Consider the following 23,176-nt stretch of genomic DNA (forward strand, 5'->3'; position numbering starts at 1 on the left):
TCGAGTACTACTACTTAGAAGTAACCTTCCGGGAACTATTATATGGATCAATGGGATACATAACTATAAAACGTATTTATAGTGTGCATTATTTTACCATTGAAAATGATAACTAATGAGAGTTTTAACAGTACTTACATTTCTTGAAAGAATTAGTAGCTATTAAAAAGGGAGTTCCATCTAGTTAGGAAGGTAGTATCTACTTGTGCTTATAATTAACTAACTTATATTACGAATACGAATATTGGTATTATAATGTTATTTATTGTAAGATGATTGTAGAGTTTGGTACTTATCTCACTAATTCCAGCAAAGTATGTGTTAGTTACACAGGCTTAGGATATAGGTAGGTAGGTACATAGTAGGTAACTACGATCAAAGAATTTCCTCGAAATGAAAATCGACCAAACAAGATATATAGGTAAATAAATTTTACAATATTCAGAGGTATTGGATATTTAAAAACATATTTTCACATTATGAAAGGAAGTTATAGTAGGTATATCTAGGGAAGTATATATTTTTCATCGCCAGCCCACCACTCCTTGTGTATATATGTGATGCTTATCTCCTTACTCGCAATGCATAAGAAATAGAATTCGGACAAACGATGAAAGAGATAGCACAGTATGTAGGTACCTTAGCATCTAAAAGTTTGTAGGAGAACTGGCTCCAAAATTATGTATATAGGTATTACTTCATGGGTATATCACGTCCAGAAATGTATTTCACCGAAGCTATCAATATTATAATTAACACATTGATTCGAAGAGGGTAGTTCAAAAAAGAGGCTATCGGTGCAGACATGCTAATTAACGTCAGGCGTGGTTTTTAATATTTTTAGTCATAATTTTATCAGTTATTTTGAGTAGTTAGCACGAGTTCGAACATGGATGACGAGCCTATAAATTATTTTGAAGAAATAGATGACAATGTTAACCACGAAGTTGATGACGAAACATTTAATGAAGAAAACAAGCAAGAAGCCGTAATCGAGGTGTGCATTAATGATGATCCTTACTGCACAATTTGCTTCTGCCAATCTTGCTGCCCATACAATACAGATTGTTATGAACATGGTAAGTAGATTTGATTTGTGCTGTACCTAGGTAGGTACAGCTCAATTTGTCGATTATATTTCTAACAATATTTTGTTTCTGCAACCTTTCAACCAATCTAAGCAAAAACACAAAAACAATAAATAATATCCTAAAATTGTATTAGTTTCAACCATCAAATTCGCGATAAAATACCTATATTCAATTTTTACTTATTTTATTTTAATTCTTTCAAGTGCGGGATTTTTATTGCGTCTTCTCCAGAGGGTTTTGCAGTTTAGGTACTCACTAGCTTTTTCCTATAAATTACCAAGAACCCAGGACTGGTCGGCTCGAATCTCAGTAATTGTATAAGATAATCAAAGAAGAAGGCATTAACAGTAAATGGAGATACTTCATACTCAAAATATAAGCGCGCCATACATCTAAACGTAGCCTTCGATTATCGTGACTCTATGTATATTACTACTAGCAGCCCGTCCCGGCTTCGCTAGGGTAACACCATAATAAAATATATAGATATATAGATTTACATGGCTCTGTTTAGTCCACCCCCTTAGGACAAGACGAGATTGTCTATCTGTATCAGTTTAATAGGCACTCGATCACATGTATAATATATTTAGGTTAGTGGGTTTTTGCCTGAACACTGCGTAATTTATATGAGATTTTTTAATGCAATACAAAACCAGCAATAGGCAAATGTCGATGAAAGTGTGAACACGGCATGAAACCATCAGCGCCACCTAATCAATTTTTTCTTGAATAAATTAATTTATCTGAATAAAAGCAGTCTATTTGCGTATATTTTCGTGAATTACATCATAACTGTTTATATAAAAATTATATTTTAGTTTTAGAGTTTGAGAGTTAACTTACTTTAATGGGTTTGATAACTGGGTTTCGATTCGGATAGCATATGCTATATATGCATAATATATATATATTGTAATCATGCATGCTGAAATTTATACAAAAACATAGTCATTTACGTCAAAATGTTCAAATAAAATGGTCATTTACATTCAAATAATCGGTTGACTTTCGCCCCTTCTTGGAGTTTGCTTTAATTATCACGGCCTTCACTTATACCACTTAATAATTTTGTTAAACAACTTTTTATGGTAAACGCAAAGCCATTTTTAAACTATTTACGTTTATGAATATCAATTAAGTTTTGAATTAAATAATAATAAAAAGATAAAAACAGAAAAATCTAAGAAACTTTTCACTAAAAACCATTGAAATCGGTCCAGAGCATAAAAAGTTAAATAGGTATAAATTACGAAAACAAAATCTTTTTGCTTTTTTGAAAAACTGTGCTTTGGCGAAAATACTAAGAAAAACCATAAAGACCGTATAATATATATGGGTAGAAAAACGTTTTCTCTTTTTGTATATCTACACATGTCGGGTGGCCGAGTGGCCGATAGACATTCCTCTTAACTAGTCCACACGATTGTTCTTTATTACAAAGAAAAATATGAAACATGAATACATTACATTTACGACTAAACCAATAAATACAAATTTAATAAATAAGGTAGGTATTTCACAATAGTTTGATGGGCGAGAACATTGAATTTCAAAATTATATCCTACATAAGTAGGATAAGTAAAAAACTTACTAGGTAGAATACTTATATGGTTTTAAATGGCAAGAGTATTTATTTTGATATATCCCATAATCAATCAATGTACATATTAATAGGCAATACAGATGTTGCATGATCAATTTACGCACTTAAACAATCACTTCGCTTAAACATAGCTTTAACAATTCCTTGTTTATCCAGATTCATTTTTAAGAAAAAGAGGTAGAGAAATAAATCATTGTCAACCCTCAACTTAAATTGTAATCAAATGGCTACACTACATACAGTTTCCTAGAATCATTTCCTATTTCAGAAATATTTTAAAAAAATACTAATAATCCATAAAGTTTGCTTCATAGAAGAAAATGTTAGAAAAATAAGGTTTATAAAATAAAAATACAACTTTATTTAAAACTAGCCGATGCCCGCGATCTCGTTAGTGTGGCCGAACAATTTTTGGTAAGGAGTTAAAATTATTAGAGAAATTTAATTGTACAGACAAAGCGTAGGTAACGATACCTATACATATGTATAGATGGTCATCAGACTGTAAAACTTTATTTCTTATAGTTTAGCTGGACCATTATGACACTTCTTCAGAAAATGCTCATCAGGCTGAACAACTTTTGTTAGGGCGTCATTTCTATATTCCCTATAATTTAGATGTACCATCAATGTTCTCCATCAGGTATTTCAGAACAAATTATTTTGAAAACTGGAACACCAGATGGAGAACAATGATGGTACAGCTAAACTATAGGAAATATTAATATGACGCCTTAACAAATGTTATTCAGCCTGATGACCATTTTCTGTTGAGATATAAAAATCGAAGATCTGGAACACCTGATGTAGACCTATGATGGTACAGCTAAACTATATGAAACACAGAAATGACGCTCTAATAAAAGTTGTTCAGTCTGATGAGCATTTTCTGTTGAGATATAAAAATCGAAGATCTGAAACACCTGAAGAAGAGTCATAATAATAGGTCAGCTATACTATAGAAAATATACTTTTTCAGTCTTATTAGCATCTTCTGTATGTATAGGTATCGTTACGTTTTGCTGTACAATTAAATCTCTAATAATTTTGACTCCTTGCCAGACATTGTTCGGCCACGCGAACGAAGTCGCAAGCATCGGCTAGTATTACATATAAGTTTACATATTTTAAGTAATGTAAACTTAGTCTGTCAACAATCGATGATACTGTATCATCAGCTAAGATACCTGCCAAAAAAGACACTACCAACTATTCAGTTTCACGGTTTTTCATCAATACCATCTAGAAGTATCTAATACTGTTCCATAGTCTAAGGACGAAAAAGTCAGTTTGATAGTTCATATGACAGTAAATAGCAAGTAAATATTAAATAAAATAGGTAGGTAGGTATAGTGTGTGAAAAATACCATGGATTTAAAGAAGTACTTCGTACTAATTCCATGAAAAATACACGTTGCATGTTTACCATCTACCAAGAGGTTAATGTTTTAAATCTTGACAGAGATTGCGAAATGGGTAACGTCATGGATTTAATAAGTACTTCGTCGCAGTTTTACCTACTAATTCCATGGATAACGTTACCAAACTTTTTGATTGTGTCCTAGGTATCTAGATATAGGTAGTCATTAGACTACCTACACCTACAATCCTAAGTTACAATGTATCAAAAGTGCACCACCATATCACGCTTTTTCAGACAATATCAGTAGTCCATTGAAAAATGCTGTCATTGTCTAAGTTCCAGACACTAGTCAACTTTGACGTTAATATTAACCTGCTCAGTAAAACGCAAAGTACGCCATTTTGTCTTTCTTTCTTTTTCTGTCCTGTGCGCGGCCAACTCTTTTGAAAGAAAGAAAGAAAATATTTATTTGCCAAAAACATGACTACAAATATACAAATTGATGTTATTATTAATGAAACCTAAATATTTTACCGAACATAGTTATGCAAACATAAATAAATAAAGTGGAACATGCTATCCACTATAATTATAAAAAAAAAAAACATGTATGTATTGCCTCTAAATTCTGAGTGTATCATTAAAGAAATAATTTCAAGTATAATAACATTTATCAGTTAATAAAGACTTGAGGTGCTTTTTAAATAGATTTAAGCTTTTATATTGATTTGGAATTTTGTTGTAAATTTTCGGTGCCATGAGTTTTTAAAGAAGTTTTTAATGGGTGCATGCATAATCGTTAAATATGTCGATGATTCTTCCATACAACACAACATCAGCTAGACGAGGGAATAAATATGAGCATTGGTTTTCACAAATGTTGCAACCTCATGTATGTAAATTGATGGACGTGTAAGAATATTGTGTTCTTTGTAAAGCGGCTGACAACTATCAGTTCTTTGGAGTCTAAACATTGCTATCTAAAATTAATTCCGTGGTACCTATAACAGATCTAATACTAATTAATTCGAATTTAATAGGGCATATTACGCAAAGCTCAGCACAGATGGCGCTATTGGTACAACCAAGGTACTCAAACATTGCCAATGGAGGAAAAGAAACAAATTTTTAATATTGTTGCAGATTTACGACCAAAAATGCCTCCTACGAAAAAGGAACAATTTAGTGGATTATTCTAAAAGTAATATTAGTACTATTTTAGGTTATGTTCTGCATTATTTGGTCAAATGTGGTCATAAACTGATATAAACTTTATTTTGACCGAAAATCTACAAGTAAGATTTTCGGTCAAAATCAAGTATTATTTAAGCAAGAAGTCTGTATTTTAACAAGTCTGAAGTGTTCCGAGCTTTTTTGACCGGTTACTGGCTCGAAAATTTTACAGCGTGAGGCGTATCTCATAGTCTTCGAAGTTTTTTATCATATGGAAAACTTTTTTTCCAATATTTCGGCACCCGAATATGATACATTGTTGTATATTTTCACAAACAAATGCTTACATAATGAAAGGATTAATAAAGTACTCTAAAATAAACGTTTTAATCGACATAGCAAAAGGCAGCAAAGTTTTTATGTACCTAACATACAGTGTACTCTGTATGTACTCATCACGTTTTTATATGTATCAATCGTCTATCGATAATTCGGTAACGCTCGTTGATTTAGAAGGGCCCTGCACGCGTAACGCTAGTGGTGAATGTCAAACGCGCTGTTATTAGTTACCTACACAACATACAACAGTCAACCATGGACACTATGGAATAGAGAGTATTACTGCACATTTATCCCGCCAGAGTACAGCACTGTATGTTAGCTCACATAAAAGCTCAACCGCCTTTTGCTATATCGATTAATACCTTTATTTTAGAGTACTTTATCAATCCTTTCATTATGTAACCATTCGTTTGTGAAAATATACAACAATGTGGCATATTCGATTGCCGAAATATTGAGAAAAATCGTTATCCATAAGATAAAAAACTTTGGAAATTATGGGGTACGCTTCACGATATAAAATTTTCGAGCCAGTAAACGGTCGAAAAAAAGCTCGGAACACTTCACACGTTACGACTTATTAAAATATGGACTTCATACAGGTAAGATCTTCAATCAAAATCAAGTTTATATATCAGTTAATGACCACAGTTGATTAAATAATGCTGAACATAACCTAAAATAGTGTTATTATTTTCAGCATAATCCACTCTAAATCCGTCCTTTTTCCTTTAAACTCACACCACGATAGCTTCGAAGGTATTTTTGGTCGTAAATCTGCAACAATATTGGAAAGTGGCGATTTTTGCCTCCATTGGCAATGTTTGTGTACCTTAATTGTACCAGTAGCGCCATCTGCGCTGAGCTTTGCGTAATATGCCCTATTAAATGTGATGAGGTGGGTAGTTAGGGTAACTTTCGATTCGGCTATTTTCGAATGGCTGTTGTTCTGATTTTATTTAAATGTATAAGGTATGTAGGATCTGTCAATAGAATTTTTAAGGTCGTGGAGCATCGAAATCGGATCGTTTTTAAATATTCACCATTATGATAGAACTCATCATTGCTTTTTTGTATTCGGAGGTCTAAGTTCGCGGTATTTCTTTTATCTACGTTCGCGGCGAACAATATATACCTAGGTACAGATTAACCTAATATTCATTAAAAAGTTAAAATATACTTTTAGTTAAAATGTGTTTTGTCCCTTTAAGTCAATATTATAAAGTGCTATAGTGACAAAACATATTTTAGTTTCAGTTTCCTGAATTGTCCTTCAGTTTGTTTCTACACTTTTATTCTGCTGTTTTAAGAATAACGGAGTAATTTACAAAACTGAATGATATAGATAGGAATAGTCGGACAAATTTAGGTCTAGCTGTGCTTCGGGGTTTAGCCGTAACATATCAAATGAGAATAACATAGAAATACTAGATACAAAAATATATAACCATCAAATTTTAAAATCAAGTCAATTAATGAAATGAAAAACTGGAAACCATTATTTTTAAAGTAAAACATTTTTATAATGGAATTATTTTGACAAAATCCGCTGATTTCGATTGGTAGTGCTGGAAAGTGCGTGATTCTCTTTGGTGCAGGGAGCTCTGCTATCTATCACCGCAGAAAAAAAAAACATTTTCAAAGCATTGCATGCATGCGTGACGTGAGTAGACGTACAATACTTGATCGAATGACAGTTTTAAGATTTTAAAAAAATATATCTATTATATTGTTAAAGAGAAAAAATATTTTTACACTTTTATTTTTAAAACAATGAAAATATAATCTCGCCAAGTCAAATAAAACTAAGTGATTAATAAAATTTCGGGACTCTATCAGTGAGAGTCACGTTTGTTTATTGCTTGGTTAACATCCGCCATTTTGTACTGTCGTTTGTTTAGTGACTGGAGCAGTTCTCTCATAGTGATGCTATATATTTTTCCTGAAAACATATATTGTGACTTTACATGTGGTGTACGATGTTTTTGTTAGAAACGTTGTTAACAAGGGGTAGAAATTAAATCGTGTGACTTGTCAATTTGACGTCGGTATAATCATCTACCTATGTGCCGGATGTGTCCTACAATCGGTTAGGGCGATTTTACGTGCCACCTTGAGTGGTGTACGTGTCCCGCTACCTATGCTGCCAAGAATATGAGTGGCAACGGGAATCAGGTGCCGTTGGCGCCGAATCAGCGCGGGCCCGGACCGTATCCTTTCCAATTTTGTATTTACTGTGTTTTATTAATATATTTACGTAATATATGCCACTTCAGCATCTATTAGAGCCGCATTTGCGAGTAGTGTTTTTTTAAGTTTTTGTTATCTTGTTAGATTTTGGTTTGTTTTGTTTGTTATAAGTGGTAATTTTTATTTAGTGATCAAGAATGGTATATTATTATTTAATTAACTGGTGACTAACTTTGTTGTTTGGAATTTGTAGAGCTCCTTTTTATATATATCTCTATCTAGTCAGTCAGTTTCATAAATTGTTGTTATAACAGTAACTACAAGTATATTTTAGATACATGCATTATTTAATTGTTTATAAATCACTATTGGAGCAACCTTCTTCATTTTGTAAGTAGGTATTTTACTTACAACTTAACATTATAATACTGTCAAGCAAAGCGATTGTTGGTGACAGGGCAAGTGCGACTGATGATTTAAGAATATTATTTATTCTTTGTTATAAGAATGTTTGTCTTACCTGAATTTTCTGTTTTCAAATAAAGCTGTGTTGTTATTTAAACATTAATCTATTTTCTTAATAAATTTGGGTTTAAAAAATCTAGATAGGGAATATGCAATTGCAAAATCACTTAAAATAATTTTCATTACTTAAAATATACAATTTTATTTTTCAAATCAATATATTAATATATACATATTTTAAACCAAGAATCTGATATTGACTTCATCGCAAGTTATTAGGTACATCCACCATTAATAAGAGTAAGGGTAACACGACTGATTCAAGGTTCAATTCCCTAAATATTCAATCACTATTGACTTTACATACAGAGTTAGCAATGTGTTCATGAAGAAATAATTTGATTCTTCATTAATTTGGGATTCCATCATTTTGTATAAAAAGAAAATTGTGATGTTTTTTAAGTAGGTACTGAGAAACTTTTGGAAAGATATTTCACCTATAGCAAAAAAATTGTGTAGGTATGATCATTTTTGACAAATTTGCTGTTGTAATTACATTTGAAGAAAATATTTTGGTAGCCTTCAATAACACTCTAGCTAGTTGATAAATAGTGGATTTAGATACAATATACATTATATATACAAATAATAATGGCTGTTATTAATTTTTGTTTATTCATTATACCTAATGAGGCCAACTTGAGCACTCAATCATGACTCTTACTTAGGACCTCTTGTACTGTGTACAAGTTTGTTAATTCTGGTAAAATTCTATAAAAAATATATATTTACTGATATTAATATTTAGGAGTCATTATATTGGTTATTGCAGGTAAGTATACATTTGACCGATTGGTATTTGTGTTCATAAGATGAAAATGTCATGTAAAATTGTCCTAGGTGGATACCATGTTGTTATTTTTTTCAGTCCTCCAGCAGACACATGACTAATCTATTGTCTTCTTTGTTGTTAACTGTGCTTGAAAAATTAATAGTGTCAGTTAAATAATATAACTAGACTCCTATATTTGTGTACTTCTAAGTATTTCAGATTGTAATAGAAACTTCAAAAAGACCAGTATTACTCTTCTCGTGACTCTTGGGAGTAAGATTAAATGTGTGTATCACATTATATTTCATGTTGATTGCAGAATTTGCGTAAATTTTCCATGGGAACAAAGTTACTTTTCTGTGATGAAAAATTTCAAGAAAATTGGTTGGGTAGGTAGAGTCGGAAGAGATAACAAACAGACTCACTTTTACTTTATTTAATTTACAATATCAAGTTTTAATTTTCCAAGATTGTCATGTCAATAATAATCGACTCAAATGATCCTAGCTGCTAAGTTATTTTGATAAAAAATATTTACTTGTTTTGTATTTGGTTATGTAGTTGTGGAATGACTAATAACTAATTCTGACTACAACTGGCTATGTCTGGCTGGTTTGTCTGGATTTAACGAAGTTATAACAAATCACTCCCCTAGTATGCCACTAAACGAGAATAGTTCTTCCTGCGTGACGAATCAATAGCCAAAGATGCTGTGGTAGAAAATCATTTCCAATTCACGCGAAAATGCACTTTAGGTTGTCTCCTTGTGAAGTGAAAAGATCTCCAGTTATCTTTTTTAATTGGATCGATATATGTATGTAACAGGTCTTTAGTACTATCAAAACAGTATTCTTCATAATAAAAACCAAATCAGAACTAATGTTATGAAGGCAAAAGTGAAGTTTGTCTTTTATATCTTGAGATGTTCCATACATATTAACTCTACATATGAATAATTTCAAGTAGTGGGGAAAGAACATATATAGGCTATTATTCGTCACGGAAAAAGTGCTGCTCCCCTGAAAATTTTACGCGGCTGAAGATGCCAGCAAATCCTAATCTCTGTACTGGAACTCAGAATAACGAGTCCTTATATGTATGTATCTACAGAGATACTGAAAATGATATATTATTGCCAGTTAAGTAAATTTAAAAATTTAGTGTGTTTAACATACAGGATATAACCTACCTACATTGCTTAATAAGCTTAAAGCTTATTATAACCTCAAAAACATGTGAGTAACTTAAAAGAAGAAGACTTGTGCTCGCTAGTCATACGTTAAATATACAAATTCTATTGTTCCATTGCTTTTTACTTTAGCAATTTTGTTTTTCATCTCTACGGTTTGCAGCGATGTACGCTATACAACATTTTCCGCCACCCCTATGAGGGCTTAGTGGGTGACAGGGGTAACAAGGGGTAATAGGGAACGCCCCAAAATTGTAAAGCTGTTCTATTGTATACCTCCGTCTCGCTCTCTCATTCAGTAGTCCGACGTAGTATGGAAAGAAATAAATTGTACAGTAGTTTGATTCTCTGTCTCATCGAACGTGTTTCAAATAATGCGATCATAATGGATAAAAATCTTTTCTAAAATAAGTAAATCTGTGTGTGTTTTGTGTAAAGGAATTGCGGATCGTTCACGTTAACGCGAAAGTGTCACGGTGGCATTAATTTCAGTGAGCGAGCGTACAGCGATGTAGCGCGCCGTTTCCTTATCGATTTTCTCTATGCTGCATTAAATTACTATTTAAATTGTGAATGCGGATTGCAAATACTTTATTACTATGCTTTACATCAATATTTTTGCTAACGAAATACGATTTTAGGATAGTGATCGATAAATACACAAAATAGGCGTGCTGTAATAATTTATTCATCTCGCCCATGTTATAACGGACGGCTCATCTCAACGAAATAGAATCTCTAACCAAACGTGTGGTGTTATGAGATGATAAAATTGTAGAAATATAGCCATATGCCGCTGATCGTGTCTCCATTGTTTTGGGAATGGTTCAACATTTGGCTCGTTCAATTTCTAAAAGATTTATACCATGAAATTAAAATGGTTGCCTTAAGAGGAACTAACAGTTCAATAAATTCTTTGTCACATTCGTGTATCAATCATGGCAACCAGTCGCAGCCGACCGCGATTGATGTCGCTCAAAGTTTACAAACATCGGTGAATATACCACAGTCGGCAGTGGCACAGCATATGAACGCAGGTCAAATCAACCTGCCGATAAACAATGTGTCGGTGCAGTTCGTGCCGCAGCACACCAACCCCACCTCGTTGAAGCATGAGCAGTCTGCGCGGTACTCAAACTCCAACTGCATGATGCCGTCGCACCACTATCGGCTACTAACACAAACTAGTAAGTGGCCATCACCATGCCCGCGCTCGCTTACCGACTGCTACGTCATTCTGGCTGCACTTACGTGTTACTATTTCACATGACGTTTTAAAAGACGTGATATGCTTTCTTAGGCCCGAGTGCGCAGATTGTGTTTTATGCGCTATTGTTACGCGATAAAGAAATTTGCGCGGAGTACTTGCATATTTACTATTCGTGTTATAATATTTTAATAAAGATGCTGATGTTGGTTCTTAACTGCAAATTAACATTTTATATTATTGTGTATGTAGTAATATTTCCTTAGCGCTATACAGTTATCCACGGGCGTCAACACCACACAGTGAGTAGAGAAGTGTAACGTTCAGCGAAAGAAGTATTGAAAAATATTGTTTAGAAGTGTCAAGTTATAATTTTAACGTGCTTCACAGGACCGGTGGATTGTTATCATCCGGCGGGCGCGACAGCGGCACCTTACCTGCAAAGTGGAGCAGGAGGCGCCCAGTCCTCCGGTCAGGCAGCGCTTCGAGTCCAGCAAAATCCGCAACCATCAGCACCGCCCGCGCCTCAGCAAGACCTGTCCAAGACGACCATGGTATGTTTTAACGACTATGGTCTTGTTTTAACTTATCTGGTGGTGGTAAAGTCGTCAAGGTGCTCGGCTAATGAGCGACTTCGAATCTAAGATGCAACCCGACAAGTCCATAATTCAGCCTGTCAAAGAATAGGATGATGTCTAAGAAAGAAAGTGATCCACAAAAACATGAAATTACAGTAATAAGACAACTAGAAATGCATGTTCTATCTTTTAATACGAAATTGCTATTTCGACACACAAAATTCGTAATTTTGTGTGTGTCGTATTTCCGTACACATAAGGCGTTAATTTTATCTGAGATATTAATTTTGAGTTTCTATGAGTTAGCTCCAAAACTTTAGTGATATATTAGAAGTGTTTTTATGTCAATTTTAACGATTAGTTTGTCAATATTCCTGTGTCGTTAAGATAAAGACTCTTCCACTCTAATTATTAGGTAAATACTTTTAAATATTTGATATGCATAAGTTTTGAATAATATTTATTAAGATTTTCAAGGACAATTGTTATATTGTAATATATCTATTGTTTGAAAGAATAATTATCAATATGGTAATAGTGTAACATTTTTCTTTTATAGGCCCATAACTTCGTGGCTCAACCGAACCAGACACCACAATCTCGGCCACAATACAACTTTCAGTATAGAACGGCACAACATGGAACTAGGCAGACTACCCATCCTCGGTAAGTCGGAACATATAAATACATAATGATTTTTTTCGGTCAGTTCAACGTGTTATAAACATTCGTACTAACCCGCGCTTGTAATGGTGGTGGACAAATGCGCGGCGTTTGTCTACCACCGCCGTCACCGTCACGTCATCGAGAACGAGATGACTGCGCCGAGGTACATACATTTACTTAGCCGCGTATCCGTCTCCCGAGCGCCGTCATCCCGGGCGCCGAAATTGCGAGTAAATCGGCGGGACCGCTAGAACGTGGCCCAAGACTTTGATGGGCCGATGTGCCGGCAATACAAAACACGTATGAACTTGTCCACACACTGCCGTCGCCGTCGCACAGTACACGAGCTCAGTTATTATTATAATCGGTCGCGGTGGACAAACAATCGCCGTTACGTCATCAAACTCGGCCCGAAATAATCTCGTTCACGGTGACGGTGGCGGTGGACAAACGCCCTAAGGATTGGATTGGAGGATGCCATCAACCAAGGTGCTTCTCACTTTTAAAAAAGGTTGTTGACTTCGTAATTTGATCGTTGTGCGATTAATATTATAATACCCAACGAACTTTTGCTAGATCCCAAATAAAATAGTATTCCTTTTTGCCACTATATCCTCAACATTAAAATTATGGCAAAATTTATAAATCCAAAGAAGAATCAAAAATTTATTTGTACATATTCTAGCTTTTGTTGACACTTCCTGCTGATTTATTCATGCTGCAGATTCCATTCTCTCCATGCTATCTCTTGGGCAAGGTACCTACCATCTCCCATTTTGAATTACATGGAGATGTTTCATGGGGTTGTGAAATGTAATATGTAGCAGGCAACATCTGTTAAATATTTCATGAAGATGCAAATACGCACTCTGGATTACTGTTACTTAGCCGTGCCTTACTCTAAAGAGCGTGTTTGTTTCCTTTGTCCATCGTCTTAGCGTGATTTTGTCTTACTGTTTTTGTCAAAACATTACGGTGTGTCATTGTGAGCGTTTATTACGTTGTGCCATTGATCTATCATCCTTTTGATGTTACGAATCCTAAAAATTAATGTTCTCAAGCCATCTACAGAAAATTGGGTGCAGTCAGTGCAATCTAGATGCCGTTGTTGGTGTTCGAATGATTTTAAAATATTATGGTTCACGGATAGACTGGAATCTAGATTAACAAAAAGGGCATTTTATCTAGAACCTATTCTATAATAGGATACGAATCAAAATATGTATTACACCAAATTGCTGGCAAAAAATGATTTGATATCCTTAATTAAATTAATGAGCAATATTTATTTTAAGTAGACTTTGACGCTGTTGTTTCGCCTATTTGGCATCCGACTGACTTCATTGATATAGTAATAGCAAGTACTATACGCGTAAATTTTCCAAGCGAACAGTTATTTGCCGGGATAAATAGTACCCTATGTCTCCATAATATAAACTACATCTACCCAAAATTTTAAGAAAATTGGTTGAGCAGATAGAGCGTGAAGAGGTAACAAACAAACTTAAATTTCGCATTTATAATATTAGTTAGGATAGTTCAAAAAATACTGATATAATTTTACGTGATTTTTACCAATAAACGAGAGAGATTTACGAAAAAAGAATAACTGAAAATGTCTGTAGGCCTGTGTGTTCTGTAGTCTTCTTCTTGAAAAGTTATCCACCAACTTCTTTTCTATGTAAAAGTTCACTTGCTCCATTGCCAACGAGGAAATAAAAATCTTCTCACACAAGGAACGTACAGGAGATTGTATGTGTATTTTTTGGAGGTCTTTCATTTTTCACCGCATTTATATTTTTTTTATCTGCTGTTGTTGGTGTATCATATTTTGTGTTCGTCGGAGCCCGACCGTAGACCGATTTGTGCCTATTTTTTATATATAGTTGACTATTCCTTCTTTGACTTGTTTTACCATTATTTTACCATAAAAATGTCACGTTTTAATCAGTACGAAATTGAAGGTGCTTTTATTTTTGTATAATTTATTGTTGTGCAGGCAACAACAGCCGTTCATACCCGGCGCAACAGCTGCCGCCACTGGCCCCGTCATGTACAGCGCTTGCGTACCACCTTTGGTGTTCCAATCTCACATGGGTATGCAGACGTATCAACAACCTCGATCAGGCAACCCTGGGTGAGTGGAATTTACTCGTTTCTATTTAACTGTCATTCACAGAAATAATTTTTAAGATCTGTAGTAGTTCCAGAGACGGAGTAATAAAGGTTTTAAAAATATGTACAGTCTCTCCAGCTCTATTATTAAAATAGATTACGTTATTATAGATACCTAGTTTCAGTTTTGCAAAATACATGAGCATAATTTCCAATACAATATAATTGTGTAATAATTTTGTCCTTATTACTGTTTATTGCTATAACGTATGATAACTAAGTGCCGAAGCCCGTGCGAAATTAACATGAAAAAGTAGGAATGATGAGCGCTTAACGACTGCGGAAGAAATCGGAAAAACGTTCATATACATTTCATTCCTTATGAGCAGTATACCCTTTTGTGAAATTTAAAATATATAGCTCGAATTTTATATTTTTGATTACGTTATTTTTACGATTATATTTTTGATTACGAATTTTATAAGAGTGAATCATGAACGAATAAATCTATGGTTAATATCTCACAGCGCCGATATTAAATTTGTACCTATTCTGAACTAGGCTTTTTTTTCCAGATTTTATCCATATAGCATGGGACCCTACATGAGTTATAGTAATCCGCCAAGTCACACAGCACCTTGTAAGTATAATTGCTAACTTTACTTTCGTAGTCACAGTTAGTTTATACCTACTTTCGGTATAAAAACTAATGTTATGTAGCAATACTATAGAAGTTCTTATTGCAAATTAAAGTAGTTGATGAGTTCGATTCTTTCATGTAATAATGACTAAGAAGGGTTGACTAAGAAGCAAAAATTTAAAAAATATATCCTGGAACTTTAAATAGAACCTTAAACACTGTATTCAGGGGCTACATATGCATACACTAGCAACACCGTTACATTTTTATCAATTTGTTATTCTTTTAGTTTTTCCGATTATATAAAAAAAATCTACAAGATAATGATGGTGGCGCTTGTGTTCGCTAAGGTGGCCTAACCTAATGTGCAATGAGATTATGTTTCTTCCAGATTTTTATACGTCAAATAGTCAACCCCTCCAGACACCAAACCTGCAACCAAATGCGCCGGGCGGCCGAAGTAATCCGAGCACGCCACTTGTGGGACCCCAGGGAACAACCCCGACCCCTAATGCTCCAAATTCTACCCTGCCGCACCCACAAGCACCCGCTCATATCCACCAAGCGATGAGTGGTAAGCTTTTGCCGAACGAAAACGACCATTCATACCAACGTTACACAGAATGTCACGTTCCACGGGTGAACGTACCTCATGGACGCCTCTTTGTATGTTTTTATTTGTTTGTGTGCCCGATAAAGTTTTGTTAAGGAGTTAAAATTATTAGAGAAATTTAACCTATAGCTCTTCCTATAGTTTAGCTGACCCATTATGACTCTTCTTCAGGTGTTCCAGAGCTTCGATTTTTATACATCAATAGGAATTGGTCATCAGGCTGAACAAATGTTATAAAGGCGTAATTTCTTTATTTCCTATAGTTTAGCTGGACCATCATGGGTTTGCATCAGGTGTTCTAGATCTTCGATTTTTATACTTCAACAGAAAATACTCATCAGGCTGAACAACTTTTATTATGGCGTCATTTCTTTATTTCCTATAGTTTAGCTGTACCATCCTGGTTCTCCTTCAGGTGTTCCAGTTTTCAAAATCATTTATACCCTGTATGTTGCCCAATATTAATAGCTATATGACAAAAAAGCTTCATTCAAATTAGCGTGTACAACAAGCAGACATACAAATAGACATATTTTTTTTTTCATATTCTTACTCTGTTAGTTACCTATCTTTATTTTTATGTAAATTTATTCAATGTACAGGTTTTATTTTTCTATTGTTCTATTATATGTATTGATATGAACAGCAGATTACAGAAATATACATAACTAAAAATGACCATTTGGTACTTTTTACTTGAAGGTGCCTTTTTTAGCAATGATGATCATCATAGTTTAAAAAAAAACTTAACTTGTGAAACTACAAGTTTTTTTTATTAATTAAAATTTCTATGTACCACACGTTTTTTACACGTAGCCTTGTTATAACTTTTATCATTTTTACAATAATGTTACTTTGGTATCTATCGATATATAATTAGTAAATTGAGCTATTTCGGAATTTGATAAAATAATAGTGAATGCATATGAGAGTGCATAAAGTCTATACGATCAAGACCGGTGGATAGTTACGCCAAGAATGGAATGGTTCGAAATTGTACTCTACTTTTCAATTTTATTGCGAGGATAATGTTTGAATATTTTTGTTGTGTAAATTTCCATAAAAATTGTCGATATTTTTACTTCTCGGCATTTTATTTAACGTTCTTCTCCATCTTTTCGATTGTGTCCGATTTTATTGAACTTTGATTTGTAATAATTTCAATAGAAAAAGTGAGAGCCACATCAACGAATTGTATTTTAAAATATTTCGTTTTAAATCATCACTAATAACCAACTAGAATTAATATGCCCTAATTTTATTGGTATAAAGTACATAATACATTATAAAATTATTGGTAATCACCTTTTAGCTAAATTATCCTTAACGGTATATAATTTTCGGCTTGAATTTGGCGTAAGATTATTTTAAAGGATTATTATTATTTTTTAATTGGGTATTGTTTAGTACATAGTGTTATTGTTTCAGGTATTCGGCCGTTAATGCAAAAACGAAGTCACAGACTCCCTATTATTAATCCAGTTACTCGTAAGTTTATATTTTTGATCAGAAAAAAAGATTAAATGTTATGTTGACTGTGCAGTATTTCCAAATGGTTCAAAATATATTGTTTCAGAGCAAGATATTTTCTCGGAAATTAACTCTAACGAAAATCAGTACCCAAGTGGTGACTCAAGCGGCAGACAAACTCCGCAATCCGTAAGTATTGATTTGTCACTAGTCTCTGTTACGCTTTTATCGCTTGTTAGTATAGAAGACCACTTTACATCTAGACGGAACAACGAATCCGAGGCATTATTTTACATACATTAATTACATTTACTCGTTGCATTAGTTTTCTAAAAGTTTTTTAACTATCGTTTTCGTATTTCAATCACAGGAACATCCGACCCATAGTGCTGCCGAAGAATTTTCTAGAAGAGTTAATGAGGTTATAAACCAACCGAGTCCTGCTGAGATAGCAGCGAAAGCTGCAAAAACCGCCGAGTTGCCTAATGCTACGCACTCTACCTCGCTACCGCCTACTAATGCAATATGTATTAGTAAACCAGAGAATATACTTATTAGTGAAAGTAAAAATTTAGGACCCGATGTTGCTGCAGAATCTATTGAAACTCCAGTTGTCTCAGCAATATCGGATAGTCCTGTTATAGTGCCTAAAATGCCGAATAATAAGCAACTCCAAAAAAATAGTGATCAGCCCGTAGTAATAGAAAGTAATACTAGTAAGAATCAACCTATTAAGCAACAGAAACAAAACAAAATCAAACCAGTTGTGCCTGATGATGTAGAGAGAGAAGTAACGGAAAATATAAGTCCAGAGACGAGTCAAGGCGTGCCAGCGGCTGCAAGTATTGCACCTCCCGTGCCTGCGCCGGCGACGGTCAATCCGTCCTCAGCTCCTATCCCCACTCACGTCGCTGCGCATGTGCAGTTGGCCCCCTCCTTCAATACTCTGCACGCGCCCGCTCCACAGCCGCAAAGAATACGAGAACACAGATCCAGACTTAAGTCTGAAGAGAAAGAAAAGATTAAGGAAACGCAAAAAGAAACGCACCCTGAAATTGAAACTAGTGTGCCTGTTAAAGCCAATGGTCCTACTTCAGCTGTTGGTGAGTGAATATTTTTAATTTTCTACTAATTTCTGTACCTATCTTCATATTCAAGAATGCACCTCCTTCATACTGAATTCGAGCATTCTTCAGTAACAAATATATATATATCTAAAAATATCTATTCGTCAAATTTAATTATGTAGATGATTTTGTATGTAGATGATTTTAACACGTATCCAAACTAATTTAAAGAAGGCTACTTGACACTATCTTATCACAAATACAGCTGTAACTAAATCAAAGAGCGAAGTCTTGTTTCTTATCGTATAGGTTGAAGGTCAATTGACCCGCGAATTCCCCGTTTCTAAACTACCTGATGGTCGTAAATGTGGTTTACATCATGATCGCTAATTAATCGCTATTTAATGTGACCTCCGCTAACACTTTTCGAAGCGTAGAAATAATTTATAATATAATTCACGTTTTACTTGTACATTATTTGAATTTCATACAGGAGTTTTCGAATTTATCTACTTAACTTTATCAATAAGTAATACAAATACGGGGTACACACTATTTGACGGCCGGCTGTCAGCGGTGACAGAAAGCATCGAAGCGCAACTGGCCTTATCATTGAGAGTATCGTAACGCCCGAATCCATTGCGCTGTCAGGCGGATAGATATATATTTAAAGCAAGCAATGAAGTTTGTTATAAGATATGTACAATGAAGTGTCAACACTTCATCTCGTTCAAGTCATAATTAATAACAATTTTGCAAAATTTAAAAATGATTTGTATAATGTATATATTTTATATATACACAAAATTTGTAATGATTTCATCTTTCACCATATTCACTTTGCCGCTTGTATTTTTACAAATAACCACAGAACAAATCGGCATTTTGTGAAAAATTGGTAGATGTTGACACAGACGCGTAGTAAATTTGACGGCGGAAATCTAAACAATGTAAAATTCTTCATGGTTTGTTCACACGAGCCGTGCTGCTATGATAAATCTATATTTCTTTTATCTATGGTTCCGAACGATGTATAACGCTAATTCTAAACAGTAATACGAGATGTTCTAGACTTTAACATCTGTAGTACTAAATAGTATCTAGTAGTTTTAAAATCCCATGTGTTTATTCTACACACGTGGGATTTTAAAACTACCGCTATTATAACTATTATTTACTACGGCATTTTTGGGGATTGTGATCAATATTCACCTTTCGCCATTGTTGCTTAATCTTTCAAGAAATGTCTCCTCTTTTGTTTGAAGCTTAGGTGAATATTTTCTTCATTGTCTATACCGATCTATTGTTAAATCTTGAGTTCCAGATATCTATTCAGGATATTCCAGGATATCTATTCAGGTACGGACCATTGCTAATGTTGTCCGCATTTTTATTATACATGCATTTCCCTTATGTTACCTACCTGATGAGACCGTTAGACAATAATAGAATGCACAGTATAATAATAGATGTATTGTGTTTTTTTATAATTTCGTCCGACTATTGGTAAAGGTCTCTTCATCTCTTAGCCGTTCTTTCTCAGCTGAACATTTTCTGACAAGGATCCGTTTTCTTGGTTTTTCGCTCCACTTCGCATAGTCCTTGGCATCGCTAGTTGACAGACCATATCATAAACAAGTCTTCCTATTCAAAATCCAACAAGCTATCCAGATCATCACTTCAACGGTTCAACTTCAACTCTTGTTTTATAACTTATCTGGTGGTAAAGTCGTCAAGGTGCTCGGCTTATGGGCGACTTCAAATCTAAGATGCAACCCGACAAGTTTGTCTGAGTCTATAATGCAGCTTATCGAAGAATAGGATGATGATGAACTTGTAGAAATGGCTAAGAAAGAAAGTAATGAATAGAACCATGCAAAAGCAGTAATAAGACAACGAAAAATGCATGTTCTGTCTTTTAATACGAAATTGCTACTTTGTTTCACGTGTTTCCCATTACCGTACGTATCAGAATGCGCATCTAATATCACACAAAGTTTAAGCTGCGTGCTACAAATACCTCCCAGGTATATTTTAGCCTCCCAGACTTGTATCTTCTTAAGTCATCTTAGGACATCTTAAGTCCATTTTTGAGCAGAGAATTGAGTTCGAATTTTGTCCAGACTTTGACAAAGAGCTTGTGACGACAAATCTTTAACATAAACTTTTACTTCTCTACTATTCTAAACTCGAGACGAGCCACGAAAATAAGATTAGAGACCAAGGATTAAATCATAATACATTTTTTAGCACAAGCATTATTTCATCTACTAGATTTTGGTGCATTAAATGTTGAAGAGTTCCTTCATAGGTGATTATGTATGTACAACGGTTATGCATGATTATCAGCTATGTGGCCTATAGGATACATGCAAGGTACATGAAACTCAAAATTATCACGAGTTTTCGGTACACATAAATGAAGTTTGAAACATCCACATTAATTTTTACATTGCAAGAATATAATAATGGTCGCAAATGAGCTTACCATTTTTCAGCTAAACAGTAGGTAAGTTTTATGGGTATTTTACCCATTAGATATGCTTAATTTAAGACGTTTCAGTTCTATTCAATACTGCAAATACCTATTAGTATTCACGCGAGTTTAGTAGTGAGCGTCTTACACGTCTGCGTTATCGCATGTGTTATCTTTCTTGACGTAAAACGTTGTTGACGCAGCTTTTACTGTTACTAATTATTCGTGAAAAATATTTTCAGATTAAATCTTAAAACGATGTATAAGCCAATTTTGTCAAAAGAAAGGGGATATCGAACTCGTGTCATTCTCCTTAACTCGAAAACCCAAGACATGTCGATTCAATCTACCCTTAACGTTCATTGGTCAACTTTGATAGTTTTTGTTTATTAATGCATGATAAACATTGCGAAAATCATCAGATTCCTGACCACTCTTTCTTTTCCTTATATTTGATTATTTTTAATCACTCGGGCTTTAAATAGAATAAATATATTTTTAGCTTAAAACAATAAACAAATATGAATCTATAATAGTGACTACACTTCTTTACTTATTATAGAGTTAGAAAGAACTATCTTTCATATAAAAACCAAGTAACAGCGAGCACTTTTACCGATAAGGTATAACTCGGTACTGTAATAAAAGTAGGCTAATTAATCCTAATATAATAAATTCGAAAGTAAGTTTGTACCTCTACGCTCTTTACCTGCTCGACTAATCTTCTTGAAATTTTGCATACAGGTAGTTTGAAGTACAGAGAACATATGTACTTTTTACTCCCGTGGGAATACGTCCCAAAATTCCGACGGAGGGGAAGCCCCGGTGCATACCTTGGCCACCGTTTTCGGATTATTCAAATGTTACTGTGACTACATTGTATAATGGGAAACTATAAAACTTTCGAATATAATATCTTAATGTGGTATAATATTTACATTTCACTAAAAAGTAAAATAAAATTATAAAAACGTAATGGTGGCGCTAGTGTAACACCTCACACTAGCGCCACCTTTACATTCGGTAATCGGTATAATAGGTAATTGCCTACTGAAATACCTAGCTCAATCTTCCTCAGAATTCTATGAGTACGTAGTATAGGTATTTTGAAATTATAAAAAACTAAATATTTGATGCCTTAATTTACAAAAAAATTAAAACTTAATAATTCCATGATGAACTTACTAATTAAAATTAAAGTTTCATCTAGAAAATAAGTTCAAATAAGTAATAAATGTTTAATTTAAAGAAGTTTAATTCTAAGCTTTGATTTGAATAAAATTGTGTGCGTATAAGGAGATCCCTATTTCTTTATAAAGCAGATGCTTTAACTCTTTTCTATGAAATAACGCCAGGAAACTATTTCCATTCACGAAATAATAAAATAATATTATGTGGATGAACCTTATTTTCACCAATCATTTTAACTTTTACTATGTTTTTAAATGGATAAATATACAGGAAAATAAATTAAACTAATAACCTGTAATAGGTACAATGAAAAATAATTTTAGTTTTTCTATGACATTATAATGTCCTATTATATTTTATTCACAAACATACTAACGCGTACTGTGCCAAGGAAGAATATTCAAAGAATATTCAGTGCTTAGACTTATCTCTTTCCTTTATAAGATTCCCAGTATGCGAAAAAAAAGATAGCTATCCAATTGTGAAATTAAACTGGGGTAATCATTTTAAGAATATTTTCATCTTAAATTAATGAGTAGATTATTGTAAATATGTGTATAATAGTCGTACAAATAAAAAACATGAAATGCAACGTTATATTCATAACCAAATCTAATATTAAACTGAATCGATCGATTTCGTACTTGCGCACATCACTACGTACATTAGCCGCCTGTCCGCATGGAACGATTCAACATGGCGGCTTTTACTTCACAGTCACTTGGAGCATGGCTGCGATAAACTAATATTTTTAGTAATTTATATCTCGTGATTTTTTACATTTGAATTGAATAAATCTAGCTTTTTATAGGTATTAAAGTTTTATTTAAGTTAAAATAAGTAATGTGGTAAAAGTGCTAAGAGTGTTATAATCCGACATTCTAGATCCTTGAGTGACCTT

The 23,176-nt window shown here is 33.8% G+C and overlaps 1 protein-coding gene across 5 annotated transcripts in view; it reads left to right on the plus strand.

Moving 5' to 3' along the window:
• The first annotated feature begins 812 nt into the window (after positions 1-812).
• The window catches only part of LOC128683335 (eukaryotic translation initiation factor 4 gamma 3-like), a 36,686-nt gene continuing 14,322 nt past the window's right edge, over positions 813-23,176 (plus strand). The window contains exons 1-10 of one of the 5 annotated variants that reach the window (XM_053768847.1): positions 7,234-7,786; positions 11,736-11,761; positions 11,850-12,013; positions 12,597-12,703; positions 14,703-14,840; positions 15,394-15,458; positions 15,850-16,032; positions 17,500-17,559; positions 17,648-17,730; positions 17,912-18,644. In XM_053768847.1, the coding sequence (XP_053624822.1) occupies positions 7,731-7,786; positions 11,736-11,761; positions 11,850-12,013; positions 12,597-12,703; positions 14,703-14,840; positions 15,394-15,458; positions 15,850-16,032; positions 17,500-17,559; positions 17,648-17,730; positions 17,912-18,644 (1,615 nt within the window). In that variant the 5' untranslated portion in view covers positions 7,234-7,730. Of the gene's footprint in view, positions 1,080-7,233; positions 7,787-10,589; positions 11,440-11,735; positions 11,762-11,849; positions 12,014-12,596; positions 12,704-14,702; positions 14,841-15,393; positions 15,459-15,849; positions 16,033-17,499; positions 17,560-17,647; positions 17,731-17,911; positions 18,645-23,176 lie in introns of those variants that run through there. The other 4 variants (XM_053768848.1, XM_053768845.1, XM_053768844.1 and 1 more) reach the window with 4 other exon arrangements.

Source organism: Plodia interpunctella, chromosome Z (assembly GCF_027563975.2).
Source record: "Plodia interpunctella isolate USDA-ARS_2022_Savannah chromosome Z, ilPloInte3.2, whole genome shotgun sequence".
NCBI lineage: Eukaryota > Metazoa > Arthropoda > Insecta > Lepidoptera > Pyralidae > Plodia > Plodia interpunctella.